Genomic DNA, 20,803 nt, shown 5'->3' with positions numbered 1-20,803 from the left:
CTCACTCATGCTCTTTCTCTGTGTTGCTGATGTTTGTTTGTTTTATTTTATCCTTACAACTACCTTTAATCTAAACATCTTTTCTGTGGGGGGTGTTTTTCCAGGACAAGTAAAAAGAAAATATTGAAACTAGAACATTCAGCTTCATATGAAAAAGGCATTACCCATGGATCTTGTTGGCAGCATGAAGAATGAAGCTGAGGACAAGGGAACTCATTACATGTATCATCCTTAGAGAGGACATATTTAACCTTTACTTCCTGAAGTGTTCGTTCTGCATAACAGGCTCTCAAAAATGTGTGTTGAATCAGATTTCTCTTTGCTGTGATGTGTTCAGCCAATGCTTGTTCCTGAATACTCACATCATGGTCATTGCAAATACTTCCTTGACTTTTTGTAAATGAGGAGGCCCCTTTCCTCAAGTTCTTACTCTCATTTGTCCAAAACTCACTCTTTAAACTCATTCAGTCCTTCAAACCATCAACTTCCTACTGGCTTTACCTCCTTGCTTATCCAGGCTAAGTCTCATGACCAACCATGTGAAATGATTCTGTCTCATAAACACCTTTGTAGCTGGGTGTGGTGGCTCATGCCTGTAATCCCAGCACTTGGGAGGCTGAGGTGGGAGGATGGTTTGAGGCCAAGAGTTTGAGACCAGCCTGGGCAACAGAGTGAGTCCCCATCACTATATTAAAAAAAAAAAATCTTTGCATCCTTATTCTGATTCCATTTAGGGAAAATCTCTGCCCAGAACCAATGCAACAGCCACTGTGGATTGTCTACTCAGCAGCCATCACCACCACCACCACACTTTCCTTATTAACAGAACATTGAGGGTGCAGTGGCTCACACCTGTCATCCTAGCACTCTGGGAGGCAGAGGTGGGAGGATCGCTTGAGCTCAGGAGTTTGAGAACAGCCTGAGCAAGATGGAGACCCTGTCTCTACTGAAAATAGAAAAAATTAGCCATGCATCGTGGTGTGTGCCTATAGTCTCAGCTACTTGGGAGGCTGAGGCAGGAGGATCACTTGAGCCCAGGAGTTGGAGGCTGCAGTGAGCTATGATGATGCCACTGCACTCCAGCCTGGGCAACAGAGCAAGACCCCATCCCTAAAAATAAAAAATAAAATAATTTTTTTTAATTTTAAAAGGATGTGTTATTGAGCAGGCTACTGTTATAGGCAACTGGAGCTTAATCCCAACAGGAGCCCTCATGTACAACATGCATCTCGGTCGGAGTCCTCTCTCCTGAGGGGCGAGGCAGCTGGAGTACACATACACCAAGTCCAGGCTTTGGCTGAAGTCTGTTCCAGGAAGCGTTTTTCCCCTGGAACTTCCCACCTGCCATGTGGCAGATCAGGTGGACTCTGGTGGCAGCTGCTGGCTATTAGAAGTCACTAAAAATGTAAGGTGAGGTGGCTCATGCCTGTAATCCTAGCACTCTGGGAAGCTGAGGCGGGAAGATTGCTTGAGGCCAGGAGTTCAAGACCAGCCTGAGTTCAAGACCAGCCTGAGCAACATAGCAAGACTCTGTCTCTACAAAAATAAAAATAAAAAAATCAGCCAGGTGTGGTGGCGCATGCCTATAGTCTCAGCTACTCGGGAGGCTGAGGCAGGATGATCGCTTGAGGCCAGGAGTTTGAGTTTGCAGTGAGCTATGATCATGCCACTGCGCTCTACACAGTGAGACTCTGACTCAAAAAAAAAAAAAAAAAAAAAAAAAAAAGAACATAGGCAGTGCATGATCTCGTCTGCCACACACAAGATTCCATTCTCGACTTGCTTCTTACTTAAGAGAAGTTCTAAGAACTTTGGCAAAAGTTCATGAACCACCCAGATTTAAATGGGTTGTGTTCAGGAGCATTTTTTCTTCCCCATCTCTGTTAATGACACCTCCCTCTCACCTGTGGCTTAGGCTGAAAACCTTGGAGTCATTCTTTCCTCTTCTCTTTAGACCCCACATCTAATCCCTCAGCAGATCCTATTAGCTATAGCTTCAGAATAGATCCAGAATCCTTCCAACCTTCATGGTTAGCTGCCTGGTGTTCATCGACGCTCACCTACATTATCGCAGGAGCCCCAGGAGAGCCACAAAGAGTGTTAGCAACAGACCCAGAACTTGGCCCCTGGTCTCTTCTCTCAGCCCAGGGGGTCTGTTCCAACCACACCACACCACAAAGTCAGGGTCCCCACACCATAAGTCAAGTCTACAGACAATCGCTCAGAAGACAGGTGCCACAGAAAGAGATCAACCACTGGAGGCACAGACGGAGCCCAAATCCCAGCTGTGACATGTATCCACTAAATGACAGCAGACAAGCCATGAGACCCCTCTGGGCCTCAGTTTCCCCAGCTGTAAAACAGCGTTGGTAATTATTCCAACCTCACAAAGTCACAGAGAAGATGCACATATAGGAATATGTCTCTAGCACGTGATATACATTTGCTAAACCATGACCATTAATATTTTTATCCACCAAGAGCATCCAGCCTTTGCTCCCCTAGACCCAAAGTGGTAAGAGGGAACCCCTTTCACGTTTGCCTCTGTCTGCAATTAGACAGTTGTGAGAGAGGTGGGAAGGAGGTAGGTTGGGGTCAGATCCGCCGGGGGCCCCAGCGTAACTCCGAGACGTGACCACAGACCCCTGCTTCCCCATTTCTCAACACACATATTAGAGGAAATTGAAGTTCCCTCTTCTGAGATGTGAGAACTTCCCCTGACCCCAGATAAACAGTCACTTGGGCCAATAGTCCCCTGGGTGGAGAGCTTAGACTATATTGCACACCCCTACTCTGCCGGCTGCGAAAGTACAAAGGGCTGTGATGAGGCCGGGGCAGGTGTAGAGGTGGGAGGAGATGAGAACAGAGAAAACAGGAAGTGAAGTGAACCCCAACCCTCCCACTGCCCCCTTTCTCCTCAAAGCACCCCCGCCCCCCGGCTATAGTCACCTGCTCTCGGTCAAAACAGGCAAGAATCTGCTATTAGTCGAGGGCACTTGTTGATCAATAAATTGGTGGGTCTGGAGAATGTCTACGCATTCTTGGATACAATTCAGGGATTGCCACGTTGAGTTGTGCTTAGCTGGGAGTAGTACTAGTCCTCCTCTAGGTGATGACTTTTGGTTGTCACAATAATCAGCGGGCACTTCTGGCATTTTGTGAGTGTTACGAGCTGAACTGTGTCCCCTCAAAATGCACATTTTGAAATCTGAACTCCCAGAACCTCAGAATATGACTGTATTTGGAGATACAGTCTTTAAAGAGGTAACTGAGGGCTTTAAAGGGATAATTGAGCAGGGTGGCTCGCGCCCATAATCCCAGCACTTTAGGAGGCTGAGGCAGGAGGATCGCTTGAAGCCAGGAGTTCAAGACCAGCCTGAGCAACATAGCAAGACCCCATCTCTACAAAAAACAGAAAAATGAGTTGGGCATGGTGGTGCATGCCTGTAGTCCCAGCTACTTGGGAGGCTGAGGCAGGAGGATTGCTTGAGCCCAGGAGTTCAAAGCTGCAGTGAGCTATGGTGATATCACTGCACTCCAACCTGGGCAACAGAGTTAGACCCTATCTCTGAAAAAAAAAAAAAAACCAGAAGAAGAAGAAAATAGAACATAAGGCCACAGACACACACAGAGGAATGAACATGTGAAGACACACAGAAGATGATCACCTGTAAGCCAAGGAGAGAAGAAGCCTCAGCAGAAACCAACCTCGCCCTGATCTTACACATCCAGCCTCCAGAACTAGGAGAAAATAAATTTCTGTTGTTTGCCGCCTGGTACTTTGTTATGGTAGCCCTAGCAATCTCACCCACAGTGGGCAAGGACCACCCAAGGAAGTGGCATTTTGAGAAGCACTAACATGGCAAGAGCTAATAGCCCAAGAAAGTCCACACAGAAATAGACTGAATTACAGCATCAGAGATCTTCCCAACCCACAGACAGCCCAAGGGCACATGCAGGCGGATATCCCCATCACTGTCCTGTGGATCCCACCAAGTCACGGCCTGGCCCAGCCACACAGTGTGGGCTCTTGCTTTTCAGCTGGTACATCTTTCTAGAAGTTCCATGGGCCAGGTTTTGGCACCTAGCTTGGGCAAATCTTGCCCGAGACATCAAAAAAATGCTTGCCAAAAATAGTGTTGCCCCACCCACTACCCAGAACCGAGTCCACATCAGATAGGCAGTAAGGGAGCCCTCGGGGCCAGCATCATTTCCCAAGAGCCATGATCAGGAACTTGGTGAACGTCCTTTGGACCCCAGAACTGGGAGACCATCCACCACCAACCGTGGGCATCCTTCCAGCTCACCATGTATTCGGGCGAGCCCAAGTCCTCAACCTGGAAATGGCCTGGCTCGCATCTCTGGGAACTTGCTACATCCAAGGTGCCAATCATGATGTGTTCAAGACGTGTTCAAGACACATCCATGTCAGTTCATGAAGAGGCAGGACCTTCCATGAAAGGGCAGGAGACTCTCATCTCTAGGAGCGAGGGACACTCGGATATGGACCCCCAGCCCCAGCCCTGGGATTCAGCAGGAACATTTCCGCTCACAAATCCAATACGTAGTTTTTTCGCAAGAGAGATCATTCCAGGTGCCACCTCTGTTCATGCTAGCACAGTCCTCTTCGTTCATGTTGTTGGGTTCCTCTGGGTCCCAGAAGCTGTATGGGGGCAAAAGTGGGCAGGGAGGAGGGGATTTTTAGGTGGTGAAACTCTTCCGTACGATACATGGAATTATGCATTTGTCAAAACTCATAGGACTAGCCAGGTGCAGTGGTGGACACCTGTAATCACAGCTACTCAGGAGTCTGAAGCAGGAGCATCACTTGAGCCCAGAAGCTCGAGACCAGCCTGGGCAACATAGCAAGACCCCATCTCAAAAAAAAAAAATATATATATATATGTATAATCATAGAACTGTACAGCACAAGGAGTAAACCCTAATGTAAACTATGGACTTCAGTTAATAATGATGTATCAATATAGGTTCATCAATTGTAGCAAATGCATCACACCAATGCAAGATGCTAATATAGGGGAAATTGTGTGCAAGAGAGGTGGGGTATATAAGAAATCTCTGTACTATGTGCTCAATGTTTCTGGAAACTCAAAACTGCTCTAAAAAATAAAGTCTATTAATTAAAAAAAAAAAAAAAAAGAATACGGGGACAGGCACAGTGGCTCACACCTGTAATCCCAGCATTCTGGGAAGCCAAGGGAGAGGTTGCTTGAGGCCAGGAGTTCCAGACCAGCCTGGGCAACATAGTGAGACCCCATTTCTACAAAAAAATTAAAAATTAGCTGAGTGTGGTGGCACACACCTGTAGTCCCAGCTACTTGGGTGACTGAGCCCAGGAGTTTGAGGCTGCAGTGAGCTATGATTGAGCCACTGTACTCCAGCCTGGGCCACAAAGGGAGACCTCATCTCAAAAGAAAATGAAATCCTGTTCATAATTTTAGCAAATCCAAATTTTACTTATCCTCCCAGCCTCCGTTTATTTATTTATTTTTTTTCTCCCAACCATTGGCCTTGGAAGACTTGATATATTTGAGCAGTTGTACTAGAAGGTTGACATATTCCAATGGAGGGAAATTTAAAGGTACATGAACCAGAAGCCCTGTCACCAAAAAAGCCCCTTTTGCTGCCCCTGTCTAGCCCAGCCTGGGATTCTAGAGAACCTGTCGGCTTGGACTGCAAGGATGACAAGCACACAGGGAAGCAGGAATGCCCAGGGTGGCACATCAACATAACGACCAGAGCTGCACATGCACCCCACACGCCAGTCAGGGTCCACAGGTCCCTTCTGTGCCAGGCACAAACCCTTGGGTTGTCAGGTGATGTGGAGTTCCAAAGGGTAACAGGGAGTCCCTCAGGGGTGTAAGGACAATGGCAATTTACCAACCAGGCGAGAAATTTTGCCATGTTTCAAACCACGAGGCTGATGGAGGAGGATCATTTGAGGCCAGGAGTTCGAGACTAGCCTGGACAACATAGCAAGACCTCATCTGTATTTTTTATTAAAAACAAAAAGTCAGTACAGCTGTACCGGTAAGAATCAGCTCCTGACTTCAAGCACACACCCGCTCTCCTTCTCCTCTCCCCATGTTCAAGGCCCACAGAGGAAGCAGAGAGATCCCAGAAATTCTGGGCACTTGCCTTAACGTGACAGGTGACCCATCCAGCCACCTCCAGTCCCCTTCTTTGTCCTTGTCATGCAGCCCCAGCCAGTACACCCGTGGGGAACGGTGAACCTTGGCCACAAAATTCTGCAAGTACAACCTTCAGTCAGCCATCAATTCCTCTACATGACCTTCGGAATGAGGGCCCGACCTCTACGCTGTCCCACACATTTGGAGCTTGGGAATGCCTCCCCTTCCCAGAGCAGGATCAACACCCTTCTCCCACTGTAGCATGTGTGGTGGGAATAATCATACCACTTTTCCTCCTGCAATCTGTGAACCACTCTGTGCCTCAATTTCCTCACCTGTAAAATGGGATAATAGCAGCTACCTCCTTGTAGGGTTTTTGTGAGGATTATATGGGTTGATATATTTAAAGTGCTCAGAACAGCGGCTGGCACACAGCAAGTAGAGTGACATCTTAACGTGGAGCATTATAACATTTTTAGCAATTTTTTTTCAGTTTTCCTGGGTCTTTTGCCCAAACCTGCAACTTTAATGTGCATGCAGGCAGCAAAGGAGTTCATTGTTTCAGGAATAGAGTGAAAAGGGGAAGAAAAGTAAGTTTCCTGGTTTTGATAATTCAAAAGCCCAGGGCTTTGGAAAAAAGAACTTACGTCAAAGACAAAAAGATTGGGAAGAAAATATGGTTTAAAGCAACTCTTCTGCAGGCAAACTAATTTATGGTGAAGAAAATCAGACCAGTGGTTGCAGGTGGGGAGAGCGGTGAAGAATTAACTGGAAAAGAGATATGAGAGAACTTTCTAGGGTAGTGGAAAGATTAAATATTTTGGTTGGATGGACGGTTACATAGGTGTATACATTTGTCAAAACTCACTGAACATATGCAAATCAGACTCACTCGCTCCACTTCTCACTAGACCAAGATTCCCTAAGATGTGGGGTGCGAGATCGCAACGGGAAGGAAGTTATGGACGCGTGAATGGTCCCAGGGGACACTGCACCTCGACCCCAGGGAGCCCCAGGCGATGGCAAAAACCCCAGAGGGGTCTGAGGACTCTAAAAAGCGGAAGAAACTTGAGTGCTATTTCCTGGGTAAAGCCCCAGGGAGGTGTCAGGAAACCAGACAGAGGAAAGGGCTGCCTGTCCCATCAAACAGACGGAGCCTGGGCAGCCCTCACAGTTTCTTAGACCCCAGAATGGGGTAGAAGGAGCAGAAACATCCTTTGTGCCCAAGAACACCAGGGAAGGAGGTAGAGAGTCCTCCACACCCCAAAGGCCTTGCTGACGCCAGAGTGGGAGACCTCAGGGGCATCCTAAGTGGTCCAATGGCCAAGTGCCAGAAAACTAGAAGAATGACTAACATTTAGAAAGTCCTTGCTATTTCTAGACACCAGAATGAGGGCAGCTTAAGAAGAGGGAACTCATCTGTCTTGGCCATCGCTGGATCCCCAGTATACAGACTAGTGCGTAGCACATAGTCGGTGCTCCGGAAATCCTAGTTGAATTAATGAATTGATCAGTGAGCTATGCACTTTGCACAGATAACCTCACTGGGTCCTTCTCATGACCCACCGAAGCAAGTATTAGCCTTGTACCCATTTTGTAGATGAGAAAATTGAGGCACAGAGAGGTTATATAACTTGTCTGGGATCATTCAGTAGTGGATATCTCAGTGGATATCAGTTTGGAGTGAAGACATCAAGGACCAGATGTGTGCTCCCCTCCACTGTGACCCCATACAAGCTGTCCCCATTCAGAAGAAAACTAGGGGACCCCCAACTGACTGAGATTAAATGTCCACCATTCCAGGATAATGGGAACTCAAGAAAGAAACTACAAAGAATAATTTAAAGGAAACAAAGTTACATTTCTTGTGAACCTGAGTTTAGAGAATATGATTTGTACCTGCCCAATTTTCATTATCTAATGGAATCCCTTCCAAAGCCCTCTATTTAGCTACTCATACAAATGATGCTATGACACAGGGATAAAAAACAAGGGGGACATACAAGAAAAAATAGTAATAAGATAATAGACCTAAATCCAACCAAATCAATGATTATATTAAATGTAAATGGTCTAAAAACACCAACTAAAAGCTATAGATTGTCAGGTCAGATTTAAAAAACCCAAGTCCCAGCCATATACTGTCTACAAGAAACCCATTTTAAATATGATGTCATAAATTGGTTGATGGTGAAAGAATGGGAAAAGATCAACCATGTAAACATTAATCAAATAGTGCTACAATGTTTATGGTCATGACCACAGAGTGTGAAGCCAGCTACCTGCACTCACATCCCAGCTCTGACACTTACTGGTTGAGTGACCACAGGTAAATTGCTTAAGTGTCCTGTGCCTCAGTTTCCTCACCTTTGAATTACAAATGATATGTACTGTGTACAAACGGTAATACTACCCAATTGCAGTAGTATTAAGCCATTGAAATTGTTCACAAAGATTCCAATTCTACTTCTGGACACACACAGGTGGGAAATTATTTTTCCACCATCTTAAAGGATAGGAGTGTCCGTGTGACTTGCTTTGTGTGTGCCAGTAAGTGGAAGCTTGGAGGATCAGTGTATGGTTTGCCTCACACACATTCATCGTTAGGCCATGGAGATTGTTACTGCAGCATAAAATAACCTCTTTTGACTGTATGCTAATTTACAGGGTTGTTGTGAGGATTACATATGTTAATGCATGTAAGATGTAAGGTATTTTTAATAAAGTCTGAAAAATAGAAAGTGCTAGCTAAGAGACAGCCACTATTATATTTCCATGTTCGAGATAAAAGTGAGACTTGTAGAGGTTAAATAAACACAGTCAGGATTTGGACTCAAAGCATATCCTCTTAACTTCTGCTTGATACTATCTCAGTAAGAGTTTGCTCTTAAAGCTTTAGTAGCTCAAAGGTAATTCTAATTTCCCTCCATCCAGGGAAGGGAAGGATGGATAAATCCTAGAAGAGAGGCAGGCTGGCACTGCCGGTTCTCAAAGACTTAGTGGAGACAACTCACCTGTTCAGCAAAACTACTGATAATGACCAAGTGAGAGTAATTCTCCTGGCAGAACTTCCGCGCTTCGTCCCACGACTTGGTGTTTGGGGAGAAATAGTAACACTTGCCTTCAAACGGGAGCCAGCCTTCAGGACAGCTAACTCTGTGACAGTCTGGGGACAGGATAGGATGATATTAGGGTGGACCAAGAGCCAGAGCCATGTACAGAGTATGCCACACACAGTTGGGCAGGCTACGTACTGCTCAACTCCAGGAGGCATCATTCACATAGACTGCACTGAGAATAATTTCCATGGAGCTATGCAATGTCCCAGCTCTGCATGTCCCACATCTCCGGGCAGTTATGCAAGACCCACTCACCTAATAAGCCCCGAAGTTCCACCAGGGACTGGTTGGTGTCAGCTCTGACACGATCGATGTCCTTCCTCAGACCAGCTAGCCCCACCATGCCTGTCACTGTCAGAAGGGATGGGCTTGAAGGTTAGAGACTCAACACCCCATCTGGACACCCACACTGACTGCAGACACATCAGAGAAAAGCAAGAGTCACGCTCCCTAACACATTCAAATTCTAGTGGATCATGCTGAAACTCAAACACCCCATGCTCAGTGTCCATGAGTCCTAGATTGGCTCAGAGAAGGATCAACAGTTGGAACTTTGGGAAGAGTAGACATGGTGGGGATCCGGGAGGAGGTGGGTTTTGAAGGAAGAGGGTACTGATTCAGTAACTGGGGGGAGGGGAGGCGCAGGAGGCAGGGGCTATCTTAAAAGCAAAGACGCAGAGGCAAGTAGGTTGGGGAAGGCAGGTGCAGTAGGGGTGGAAGGGAACCTCAGAGAAGCTTGAGCGCAAAGTAGGATGAGGTCTGATGTCTGGGTCCTTGAATGCCACGCTAAAGGTTTCACACTGGGCTCTGTGCAATGAGAAGCCACTAATGGGTTTTGAGCAGATGATTTCACATGTATCAGTCTATTCACACCAAGGATACTAACGATGTGTGAAGGTATGTGCATACATAAAGGACTTCAAAATAACACATCTAGGTGGCCTTTCTCTGTGGCCAATTAACATATATGTTCAACAAAAATGTGGAAATAAATCAAGAAAAAAAAAGACATGAAATAAAGAAAATAGAAGAATCAATAAAAGAAAATATTGAAGGGAATTCCTAAAATGAAGGCTAAAAGAATAAACAAAGATGTTGTTCTGCACCTGCCTTAAAATTCGGTGACTAGAAGATTAAAAATATCAGGGAAGTGGGGCCACAGAATTAAAATAAAAATGACATATCAACTAAAGTATTTTGCTAAAGTATTTTGACTACATTGCAAGAAGACTTAACACAGGTGAGGTTTCAGCAATAGAGTATTTTGTTTGTTTGTTTGTTTTTGTTTTGTTTTGTTTTGTTTTTGTTTTGTTTTTGTTTTGTTTTTGAGACAGAGTCTCACTCTGTTGCCCAGGCTAGAGTGAGTGCCGTGGTGTCAGCCTTGCTCACAGCAACCTCAAACTCCTGGGCTCAAGCGATCCTCCTGCCTCAGCCTCCCGAGTAGCTGGGACTACAGGCATGCACCACCAGGCCCGGCTAATTTTTTCTATATATATTTTTAGTTGGCCAGATAATTTCTTTCTATTTTTAGTAGAGATGGGGTCTCGCTCTTGCTCAGGCTGGTCTCGAACTCCTGAGCTCAAACGATCCGCCCGCCTCGGCCTCCCAGACTGCTAGGATTACAGCAGCAATAGAGTTTTAACACTCTAATACTTCGAGAGTAAAGGAAAAGGAAGAGAGAAATATAGGGGATTGTAGTGAGAAAGACAGAATAATGCTATACTGAGGCCAAAATATTGGAATGAAAAATAAAATCATGGTACTCCATGGGTCACATTTGAATCAAATTCATAGGTTTAATAATATGAACAGGTCATACTTTCATAATAAAATATGATTTATTGTTATTGGTGAATATGAGAAGTGGGAAAGAATGTCGGGATTGCGTATGGGTGAGTTGCGTGTGGAGGAATGAGGGGAAAGATGAAACAGAGACTGAACCCTCCAGCAGAGTGGCTTGATGTGGGGCATAGGGTGAGGCATAGGGCAAGTTTCAGACTTCACCAGTCCCGGGGAAGGCCAGCCCAGCCCAGGAGATTCTTCTACAACTAATGTGTGTATTTCTCACTATTCCTCCGTGAACTTTGCCCTCTTCCAATGCTCACTAGCTCAGTAAATGGCCCTGGAGTTGAGCAAAACAGAACTATGAGACATATAGACATGTCATCCTTGACATTCCTCCCTCTTCCTCAATGCCATTCCCAATCCGTCCCCAGCTCCTGTCAATTTTGCCTTCAAAACCTTTCTACTGGACCCTCTTCTCTCCATCCCCATGCCCAAGCCCTCATCCAAACCACCATCATTCTCACCTGCCCAACTACACCATCCTCCTCCCTTGTATTTACTATGGGGCCTCCTACCACAGGGCCTTTGCACATGCCTGAGCCACTCAATCTCTCACCTGGTTAATTCCTCCTCTTCTCTTCCTTCACTCTGCTGCAGCAACATTTCCCTAGGGAAGCCCTCTATGACCCCACCTCAAAGATACAGACCAGATTCCTTGTTAAGGACACACAGAGTGGTATAATTAACACTGGAGACTTAAAAGTGGGGAGAGAGGGGTGAAAATTGCCTATTGGATACAACGTACACTAGTCAGGTGACGGGTACACTAAAAGCCCAGACTTCACTGTACAATACATACATGTAACAGAATTCAATGTGTACCCTCCAAATCTATTGAAATTTTTGTAACAGATTCCTTGTTAGACGTTTTCATAGAACCACATCTCTCTTCCTTTGGAATACTCATCAAAATCTGTAATGTTATATTCATTTGGGTGGTAATTTGATGAATGGTTGTCTATTCTTGTGCTGTCCAATAGAAATATAATGTGAATCAATTATGCAATTTTAAACTTGCCAGTAGCCACCTTTTTAAAAGTCAAAAGAAACAGGTAAAAATCAATTTGAATATTTTTTATGTAACCCTCTGTATCTACAATATTATCATTTCTCTTTTTTTATTTCAGAATGTGTAATGAATGTTTAAAAATTACTCATCAGATATTTTACATTCTTTTCTCGAAGCAAGTGTTTGAAATTGGTGTGTGTTTTATACTTAACGGCATATCTCCGTTCAGACTGGCCACATTTCAGGTACTCAGCAGGCACACGTGGCTTGTGGCTGCCGTGTTGGACAGTGGAAGTCTGGACACACACACACACACGCACACACATATTCCACAGTGACAGGGACTGAGTGTGCTGTGTTCGCCATTCTACCCACCTCTTGGTACCTAACTCAGTGCCTGGCAAAGATAGGGATGGGGCAGGTCTTAGATTTGGGTTTAAGGATTGGGTTGGTGCTCAATATACATGGCACGAAGCCAGGCGCAGTTGCTCACGCCTGTAACCTAGCACTTTGGGAGGCTCATGTGGGAGGATCACTCGAGGCCAGGAGTTCAAGACTGGCCTGGGCAACATAAGAAGACCCCATCTCTACAAAAAAATAGTAAAATTAGCCGGGCATGGGGGGTGCACACCTATAGTCCCAGCTACTCAGGAGGCTGAGGCAGGGGGATCACTTGAGTCCAGGAGTTTGAGGTTTCAGTGAGCTACGATGACGCCATGGCACTCTAGAGCAAGAGCAAGACCCTGTCTCAAAATATATATATATATCCATGGCATGAAGGAATGATTAAACCACTCACCATTTGCTTGCCACGCCATCTGCTGAAACGTTAACATCTTCAGTTCTTCCACCACCTCCTGGTCTAAGAGGAGGAGTCTAGCTTGAGTCCAGGTCCTCCCACGTCCCGTCCCCAGTCTCTCTCCTTGCCCCATCCTGGTCCTACTCACACTTAATCAGGGTCACAGCGAGACCGAGGCAGCCCAGGAGCAGTGATATCGCCACCAGCACGCACAGGTACACCACCAGTCTGTCCTCCTGGCAGCACCCAGGACTTGCAGACTTCTGACTGAGCCAAGGCACTGGAGTTGCTGGAGGATGGGAGTGGGGACAGAGAGATCGACACCAGTGCTTCAGAGAGTAAGGGAGGAATCCTTAAGCCTTCCTCCAAGAGCAGGGGCCAGAGCTCTATAGTCTTGACTATTGCACCAGATGAGGTCAGCAAGAGAGCGCTGGGGAGAGTGAATGCTCTGATTTTTTTTTTTCAGAGATGGAGTCTTGCTGTGTTACCCAGGCTGGTCTTAAACTCCTGGCCTCAAATGATCCTCCCATCTAGGCCTCCAAAAGTGCTGGGATTAGAGGCATAAGCCACCATGCCCGGCAAGAATTATTCCCATTTCATAAGTAAATAGACGGAGGCTCGGTGAGGTTACACATGAGTTGGACTCAGATCTGTGCTTAATATTGATGGTGTATCATCTTCTATTCTCCAGAGCCCCTGACCAAGCTGCTCCCCATTCAAGGAAGCCTCTGGACCCTTGGTCCCGGGGCAAAGAACATTTCCCACATCTTATGCAAGCAAGAGGTGGGTTCTAAAGATTACCCAGCAAGCACCCTGGGTCCTTGGGGGGATCTGGCCTTGACTCTGGGAGGAGCAGCTTCCTTTTTCTGTAGATGTTTTTTGTTTGTTTGTTTGTTTTTGTTTATTTATTTATTTAGAGAGACAGTGTTTTGCTCTGTCACCCAGGCTGGAGTGACATCATCACTTCAGTAGCATCATGATAGTTCACTGCAGCCTCGAACTCCTGGGCTCAAGCAATCCTCCTGCCTCAGACTCCCGAGTAGCTGGAACTACAGGCACCCAGCTAATTTTTTTTTTTTTGCTTTATTTGTTGTAGAGATGGGGTCTTGCTACGTTGCCCAGGCTGGTCTTGGACTCCTGGCCTCAAGTGATCTTCCTGCCTTGGCCTCCCACAGCACTGGCATTAGAGGCTCGAGCCACCATGCCCAGCCTTGGAGCAACTTCTTAAAGAAGTTTCCCTGACTCAGGGTTTCCCTCCAGAGCTGTGGGTCTAAACCAGATACACTAGCCGCTGTCAGAGGGGAGAGAGGTGAAACCCGAGGGGGACGAGGACTTACCAGCTAGAGACGGCTGAAATGCAGGAGGCTCCGGGTCGAGCCCTGGGAGAAAAGGGGAGAGAGTTTTATTCAGAAGGTGCCTAAAAACTCTGTCTTCCAAGATCAACAACCTCTGCTTTTACTCTCTGCTCAGAATTAGGCAGCTGGAAGGAAACCTCCAAATGGCCCCTTGTGGGCTTCTTGAAGAGTCTTCCCACTGCTCACCCAGTTGAGGAGATATACAAGTGACGGGGGGCAGGTCCAGGCCTGGAAGGGATCAGAAAGACATCGGTCATTCGGAGTAGGGCTTCGGCCATATGAGCAGGAAGACGCCAGCTGTGGGCTCTCACCTGTTGTCTTCGGAGCCTTGCAAGGGAGTGGGGGGTTCTCTGCTTTCTTTTCTGAAGGGGGAGGAAGGGTTGCTCAGGCCCAGAGCAGGGCAAAGCCGGCACTGGGTCTCCCGCACCCCCAGCCCCAACTCACCTGCCCTTGGGGGCCTCGGAGGAGCAATCCAGCCTGAAGGAGAGAAGCGCAGGGTTAGGACGGGTCTGAACATGGGAATGAGATCAAAGGAAGTGAGGGAGACAGAGTTAGCCTCGCAGCAAAGGGTTGCAGCTGGAGTTGGAGATGGGGTTGGGCTGGGCACAGTGGCCCATGCCTGTAATCCTAGCTCTTTGGGAGGCCAAGGTGGGAGGATCACTTGAGGCCAGCCTGGGCAACATAGTGAGACCCCATCTCTACAATAAAATAGAAAAATTAGCCGGGTGTGGTGGTGCGCACCTGTAGTCCCAGCTACTCAGGAGGCTGAGGTGGGAGGATCGCCTGAGCCCAGGAGTTGGAGGCTGCAGTGAGCTGTGATTGCACCCCTGTGCTCCAGCCTGGGCGACAGAGCGAGGCCCTGGCTATGGGAGTAGGGTTGTGGTTTGGGGTGTAGTTGGGATGAAGGATGGAGTCGTCGCTGGGTTTGGGAATGCGAAAGGCACTAAGGTTGGGTTGTAGTCGGGGTACGAAGTAGGGATGAAGTTGGATTTGGAAACAGATACGAGGCTGCGTGTGGAGGCGGGGAGGGGGCGGCTGGGGAAGGGGTGGCCCTGAAGGTGACAATGGACCTGCTCCTGGAGCTGGCTTTGAGGATCACGTGAGGGCTGTGCTGGAGTTGGAGATGGGGCAGTCAAACGGCACAGCCCAGGTCACCTCCTACCTCATGCAGAGCTCCACGGTGTCCCTGGACGCCCCCCCACTAAGGGTGGCCCCACTATGGACTCAGAGATGGGAGATGGAGAAGCCCAGTCCTCATGGTCCCTGCCTACGGTGCCCAGCTAACGCCCCCTGGCGACTCTACTCCCTGTCCCCCCAGGGCACACGGCCGGCCTCCAGGAAGTCCCCTTACCTGGCTTGGGAGGAAGGTCCTTGTAGGATGGTGCTGCGTTCTCATAATCATCATCCTCATCCTCCTCCACGTACCCTTCCAGAGGAAAGGCAAGGCCAGTCAGAGCCCAGTCCCCTCCTCCCTCTGTCCCTCGGGCCCTGGGCCCTGGGCCAGCTGCCCCGGGGTGAGGACGCTGCAGCCTGGGTCCTGACCATTGCCAGCCCCCAGCCTGGGCCCGGCCGGGCCTTACCTGTTGGGTCCGGGCACGCAGGGGTGGTGTACACGGTGTACACACCTGTCAGCCTGGGCCCTGAGGATGTCTCATGGCCTCAGTGTCCCCAGTGGGAATTAGCTCAGGAAAATCTCCCAAACCTCCACTATTATATCCACTTTTCAGACTCTTGTTCAAGCAGGGCTGCCCAAATCTAAATAAAACCTGGGCCTTGGGTATAAATTCAAGGAGATCGGGGCACCCACCGTCCACTCGCAGTTTCTCGAACATCAGCTTTCATGCCTCAGGGCCTTTGCACCCAGCAGTTCTCTCCTGTGCTTGTCTTCCTAACAAATGCCTTCTTGTCCCTCAAGTCCCACTCCAAAGTCACCTCTTCTTACACCCCCCACCCCCCACCTTGCAGGCAGAGCTCCCAATTCTCCCTGGAATTTCCCCAATCTCTTGCTCCCTCTCCTGCTCACCCAACGCTGTGCCCGAAACTGCCTCCCCCATCAGACCGACAGAGCCTCACAGGCAGGGTCTGGGTTCCCAAAGGCACCTGCCATTGTGGCGCCTGCCATGGGCTGGGTACACAGGAGGCTGCCTGTGTCTGCGATTCCCAGCTAACGCCCCCCGGCGACTCTACTCCCTGTCCCCCCAGGGCACACGGCTGCCCTCCAGGAAGTCCCCTTACCTGGCTTGGGAGGAAGGTCCTTGTAGGATGGTGCTGCGTTCTCATAATCATCACCGTCATCCTCCTCCACGTAGCCTTCCAGAGGAAAGGCAAGGCCAGTCAGAGCCCAGTCCCCTCCTCCCTCTGTCCCTCGGGCCCTGGGCCCTGGGCCAGCTGCCCCGGGGTGAGGACGCTGCAGCCTAGGTCCCGACCATCGCCAGTCCCCAGCCCGAGCCCGGCCGGGCCTTACCTGTTGGGTCCCGGCACCCAGGGGTCGTGTACATGGTGTACACGGTGGAAGAAGTGTCAGCCAGGGCTTGGCAGCTCCTACCTCTCCTTCCTGCTCAGATGTCTGGGCTTCTCTCAGTTCCCTCTTCCTTTAAAAGTCAAGTACATGCAAACCTACCTTGAGGGGAAGCCCCCAGACCTACCCCCGACGCACACACACTTGCCTTTCTCCCATGCAGAGAGGTGACAAGGACCACGGCCCCTGCAGTTGAGAGAGCACCACGCTTCAGGTGAAAAAGGTGGAACGCTCCTTCCTTCAAGGAGAGACAATCAACCGGTAAAGAGACACAGGAATAAATAATCTAGTTTTATATATATTTTATTTATGACCCAACCTCACAAGTCACAGACTATGATCTCCACTATACAGGACTCCATCACACAGGCCAGCTCTGAGTCATTCTGGGAGAAGGCCACAAAATGGCATGGATACCAGGATGCAGGGCTCACCAGAAACTGTCTTAAAGGCCGGCCGTCACAGTCATAGCTGCAGAACTTGCAAAATCTGAGAGTCATATATGAGTCGTCTATGCAGAACCTGAGCTTGGCGTGAGGGTATCTAAAAGGTTAAACTTACAAAGACGGGGAGAGGCCTGCCCACCCCTTGGAGAAACCAGGGGATGGGGTTTTGACTCACACCCAAAAGTGCATGAAGCAAAAGGACAGACATGGGGAGGAGGAAAAGGACAATGGAAGTGGCTGCATCTCTTTTTACGGCAAAGATGTGGCAGTTTTCCCGTGATCCAAGTGAAGCCTGTGGAATGACCAGACTGAAGCCACTTGAAGTGCCCTGCCCAAGAGCGCTTGTACAGTCCCAGCACCCCGCATCATCCATCTCCCCCCAGAACAGAGAGCAACATTTTAAAATGTTGATCAAAATCTGTTGCTCTCCTGCTGAAAACTCTCTGTGGAGAAAAGACTGGACGTTATTCTAACTACACTGGGAAGCCATGGCAGGAAAAAGTAGCCATAGATGATGCCAGAGCTTTTGTCTTAAGTTTCTAGAAGAATATAGCTGCACATCACACCCCTGAGATGTGAGAGCCAGTGGGAGAGGAAGGATGAGGGAGGTAGAAATTTGGAGTTTGGGTTTTGTACACGTGAAGTGTGAGATACACATTAGATAATCAAGAGAAGAGGTAGAATCACTGGTTGCATAATCAAGGCTGAAGTCAGGGGACTGGTTTAAACAGGAGATATATAATTTTTTTTAAGGGACAGGGTCTCACTGTTGCCCAGGCTGGAGTGCAGTGGCACAATCAAAGCACACTGCAGCTTTGAACTTCTGGGCTCAAGCGATCCTCCTGCCTCAGCCTCCAGAGTAGCTGGGACTACAGGCATGTGCCACCACACCCAGCTGATTTTTAAAAATATTTTGTAGAGATGGGGTTTCGCTATGTTGCCCAGCCTGGTCTCTAACTCCTGGGCTCAAGCAATCCCCCTGCCTCAGCCTCCTGAGTAGCCAGACTGTGGGTGTGCACCACTACGCTCAGCTAATTTTTATTTTTTTAGAGACAGGGTCTTGCTATATTGCCCAGGCTGGTCTCGAACTTCTGGCCTCCTACAATGCTCCTGCCTCGGCCTCCCAAAGTGCTGGGATTATAGGCGTGAGCCACTGTGCCCAGCCAAGGTGTATATAATTTGAGCTATCAGTTAAAGAAAGTATTTTAAGCCATGAGATGGGGGGAGCTCTTGAGGGAGTGAGCATGAATCAAAGGTCTGTGTTAGTCTCCTGGGGATTTCATGACAAATGACCACAAACTTGGTTTCTTAAAGAAACAAGAATTTATTCTCTCCCAATTCTGGAGCGAGAAGTGTGAAATTAAGGCGTCACAAGGGCCATGCTGCCTCCGGGAAGCTACAGAGGAGGGTCCTTCCTTGTCTCTTCCACCTTCTGGTGGCTCCAAACGTTCCTTGGCTTGTGGCCACATCACTCTGATCTCCGCCCCTGCCGTCACATGGCCTTCTCCTCTGTGAGTCTGTGTGCCTTAAATCTCCCTCTTCTTTCTCGTATAAACAGACGAGTCACTGGATATGGGTCCACCTGAAATCCAGGATGATCTCATTGTTAGCTCCTTCACTTAATGACATCTTCAAGTACTCTTTTTCCAAATGTCACATTCCCAGGTTCTGGGAGTTAGGACTTGGGCATATCATTTTTGGGGAGACACAATTCAACCTGCCACAAGATCCAAGGCAAAGGCAGCCAAGAATGAGTAACCAGAGAGGGGAGAGGAGATCCAGGAGAGTGTGGACTCCTCAAAGTCAGGTGAGGAAGGAACGGAACTCAACCATGCCAAACGCTGCTGAAAGGCAGAGTCAGAAGGGGACCGAGAACTGACCATGGACCTGGCAATGTGGAGGTCATTGGTGACCTTGACTGGAAGGGTTTCAGTGGGCGGGGGAGGCCTGTTGGGGGACCCTAATTGGAGAGGCTCCAGACCCTTGAGTGGAGGAAAGAATCCATAGCAAGGACCACTCTTTGAGCTCTGCTGTAAAGGAGGGCAGAAAGGCTGGGCACCATGGCTCACGCCTGTAATCCCAGCACTCTGGGAGGCCGAGGCGGGAGGATTGCTTGAGGTCAGGGGTCTGAGACCAGCCTGAGCAAGAGTGAGACCCCATCTCTACTAAAAATAGAAAAAAATTGGCCAGGTGTGGTGGCACATGCCTGTAGTCCCAGCTGCTCCAAAGGCTAAAGCAGGAGGATCGCTTGAGCCCAGGAATTGGAGGCTGCAATGAGCTATGATGATGCCACCACACTCTAGCCAGGGTGACAGAGCAAGACTCTGACTCAATAAATTAATTAGTTAATTAACTAATTATATCACAGGTGTCCATGTAAAAGGGGGACAGGCAGAGATTTGACACAGAAGATGGCAATGTGGCCACTGATGAAAGATGCTATGCCGCTGGCTTTGAAGACGCAAGACGGGGCCAGCAGCTAAGGATGCTGGAAAAAGCACGGAGACGGATTCTCCCACTAGAGCCTCCTGAGGGAGCATGACCCAGCCCACACCTTGGTTTTAGCCCAGTGAAACCGATGGTTGGTCTTCTGACCTCCAAAACGGTAAAAGAATCAGTTTCCACTTTTTAAGCCAGTGGTGATTTGTTAGAGTCACCATAGGAAACTCATACGTACCCCAAAAGGAAAGACCCCAATTCCTTTTGGGGGGGCTTTCCACTAAAAGGAAGAGGAAATGCAACTCAAATTGGTTCAAACAATTTGAAAAAAAATCCATCAGCCCCGTGTACAAGTTAGAAGGTTAGGTTGGGTTTCCATTACAGAGATTCAGAACAAGAGTACCTTAAACAAAATAGAATCTATGTCTCACCTGACAGTCTCGAAATAAGCAAGCCAGAGTCTCCACAAGGGAAAAAACCTTTCCTAGCACGTGGGCAGGGGGTGTGGCCCCAGCCCTGTCGAGGTACAAGAACGGCAGCAAATCAGCCTCGCGTTCCCTTAAAATCTCAGTCCAGGGACTGGGGTTTTGCCAGTGATGCTGCCTGGAGTCATAGAACCTTTCCAAGCTGCGTGTGGGCAGGTGTGACCATGTATCCATTTAAGAGATGGGGAAATGTCGATTTGTCCGAGAAGGAAAAAAGAGCCGGTCTGCAAAAGACACGAATAGACATTTCTCAAAAGAAGACCTACAAATGGCCAAAAGGCATATGAAAAAAAAAACGCTCAACATCACTAACCATCAGAGAAATGCAAATTAAAACCACAATGAGGTATCCTCTTACACCAGTTAAAATGGTTATTACTAAAAAGTCAAAAAATAACATACGTTGGCAAGGATGCGGAGAAAAGGGACACGTACGTTGGTGGGAATGTTGATTGGTGCGGCCTCTGTGGAAACAGTACGGAGATTTCTCAAAGAACTAAAAGTAGAACTACCATTTGATTCAGAAATTCCACTACTGAGTGTCTGCCCAAAGGAAAAGAAATCATTGTATCAAAAGGATACCTACACTCGTATATTTATCACAGCAGTATTCACGATAGCAAAGATATGGAGTGT

General features: G+C 48.1%; 2 protein-coding genes across 4 annotated transcripts in view; one reads left to right on the top strand and one right to left on the bottom strand.

The window, feature by feature from the left end:
• LOC138401634 (adhesion G protein-coupled receptor E3-like) overlaps nucleotides 1-220 on the top strand; it is a 41,237-nt gene extending 41,017 nt beyond the window's left edge. For all 3 annotated transcript variants that reach the window (XM_069497150.1, XM_069497149.1, XM_069497148.1), the window contains one exon: nucleotides 88-220. In XM_069497150.1, the coding sequence (XP_069353251.1) occupies nucleotides 88-127 (40 nt within the window). In that variant the 3' untranslated portion in view covers nucleotides 128-220. The remainder of the gene's footprint in view (nucleotides 1-87) is intronic.
• Nucleotides 221-4,444: 4,224 nt separating this feature from the next.
• On the bottom strand, nucleotides 4,445-16,777 carry CLEC17A (C-type lectin domain containing 17A). The gene is made up of 13 exons (XM_069491716.1): nucleotides 16,744-16,777; nucleotides 16,515-16,589; nucleotides 15,631-15,705; nucleotides 14,724-14,756; nucleotides 14,591-14,641; nucleotides 14,466-14,507; nucleotides 14,262-14,303; nucleotides 13,073-13,213; nucleotides 12,925-12,987; nucleotides 9,527-9,622; nucleotides 9,167-9,318; nucleotides 6,160-6,269; nucleotides 4,445-4,663 (listed from the first exon to the last, which is right to left on the bottom strand). The coding sequence occupies exons 1-13, from the start codon at nucleotides 16,775-16,777 to the stop codon at nucleotides 4,531-4,533; spliced, it is 1,047 nt and encodes a 348-aa protein (XP_069347817.1). The 3' UTR covers nucleotides 4,445-4,530.
• Between the last annotated feature and the right edge of the window lie 4,026 nt (nucleotides 16,778-20,803).

This window comes from Eulemur rufifrons, chromosome 2 (assembly GCF_041146395.1).
Source record: "Eulemur rufifrons isolate Redbay chromosome 2, OSU_ERuf_1, whole genome shotgun sequence".
Classification (NCBI taxonomy): domain Eukaryota; kingdom Metazoa; phylum Chordata; class Mammalia; order Primates; family Lemuridae; genus Eulemur; species Eulemur rufifrons.
Note: the sequence above shows the minus strand (reverse complement) of the source record. Positions and strands in the feature narration are given on the sequence as shown.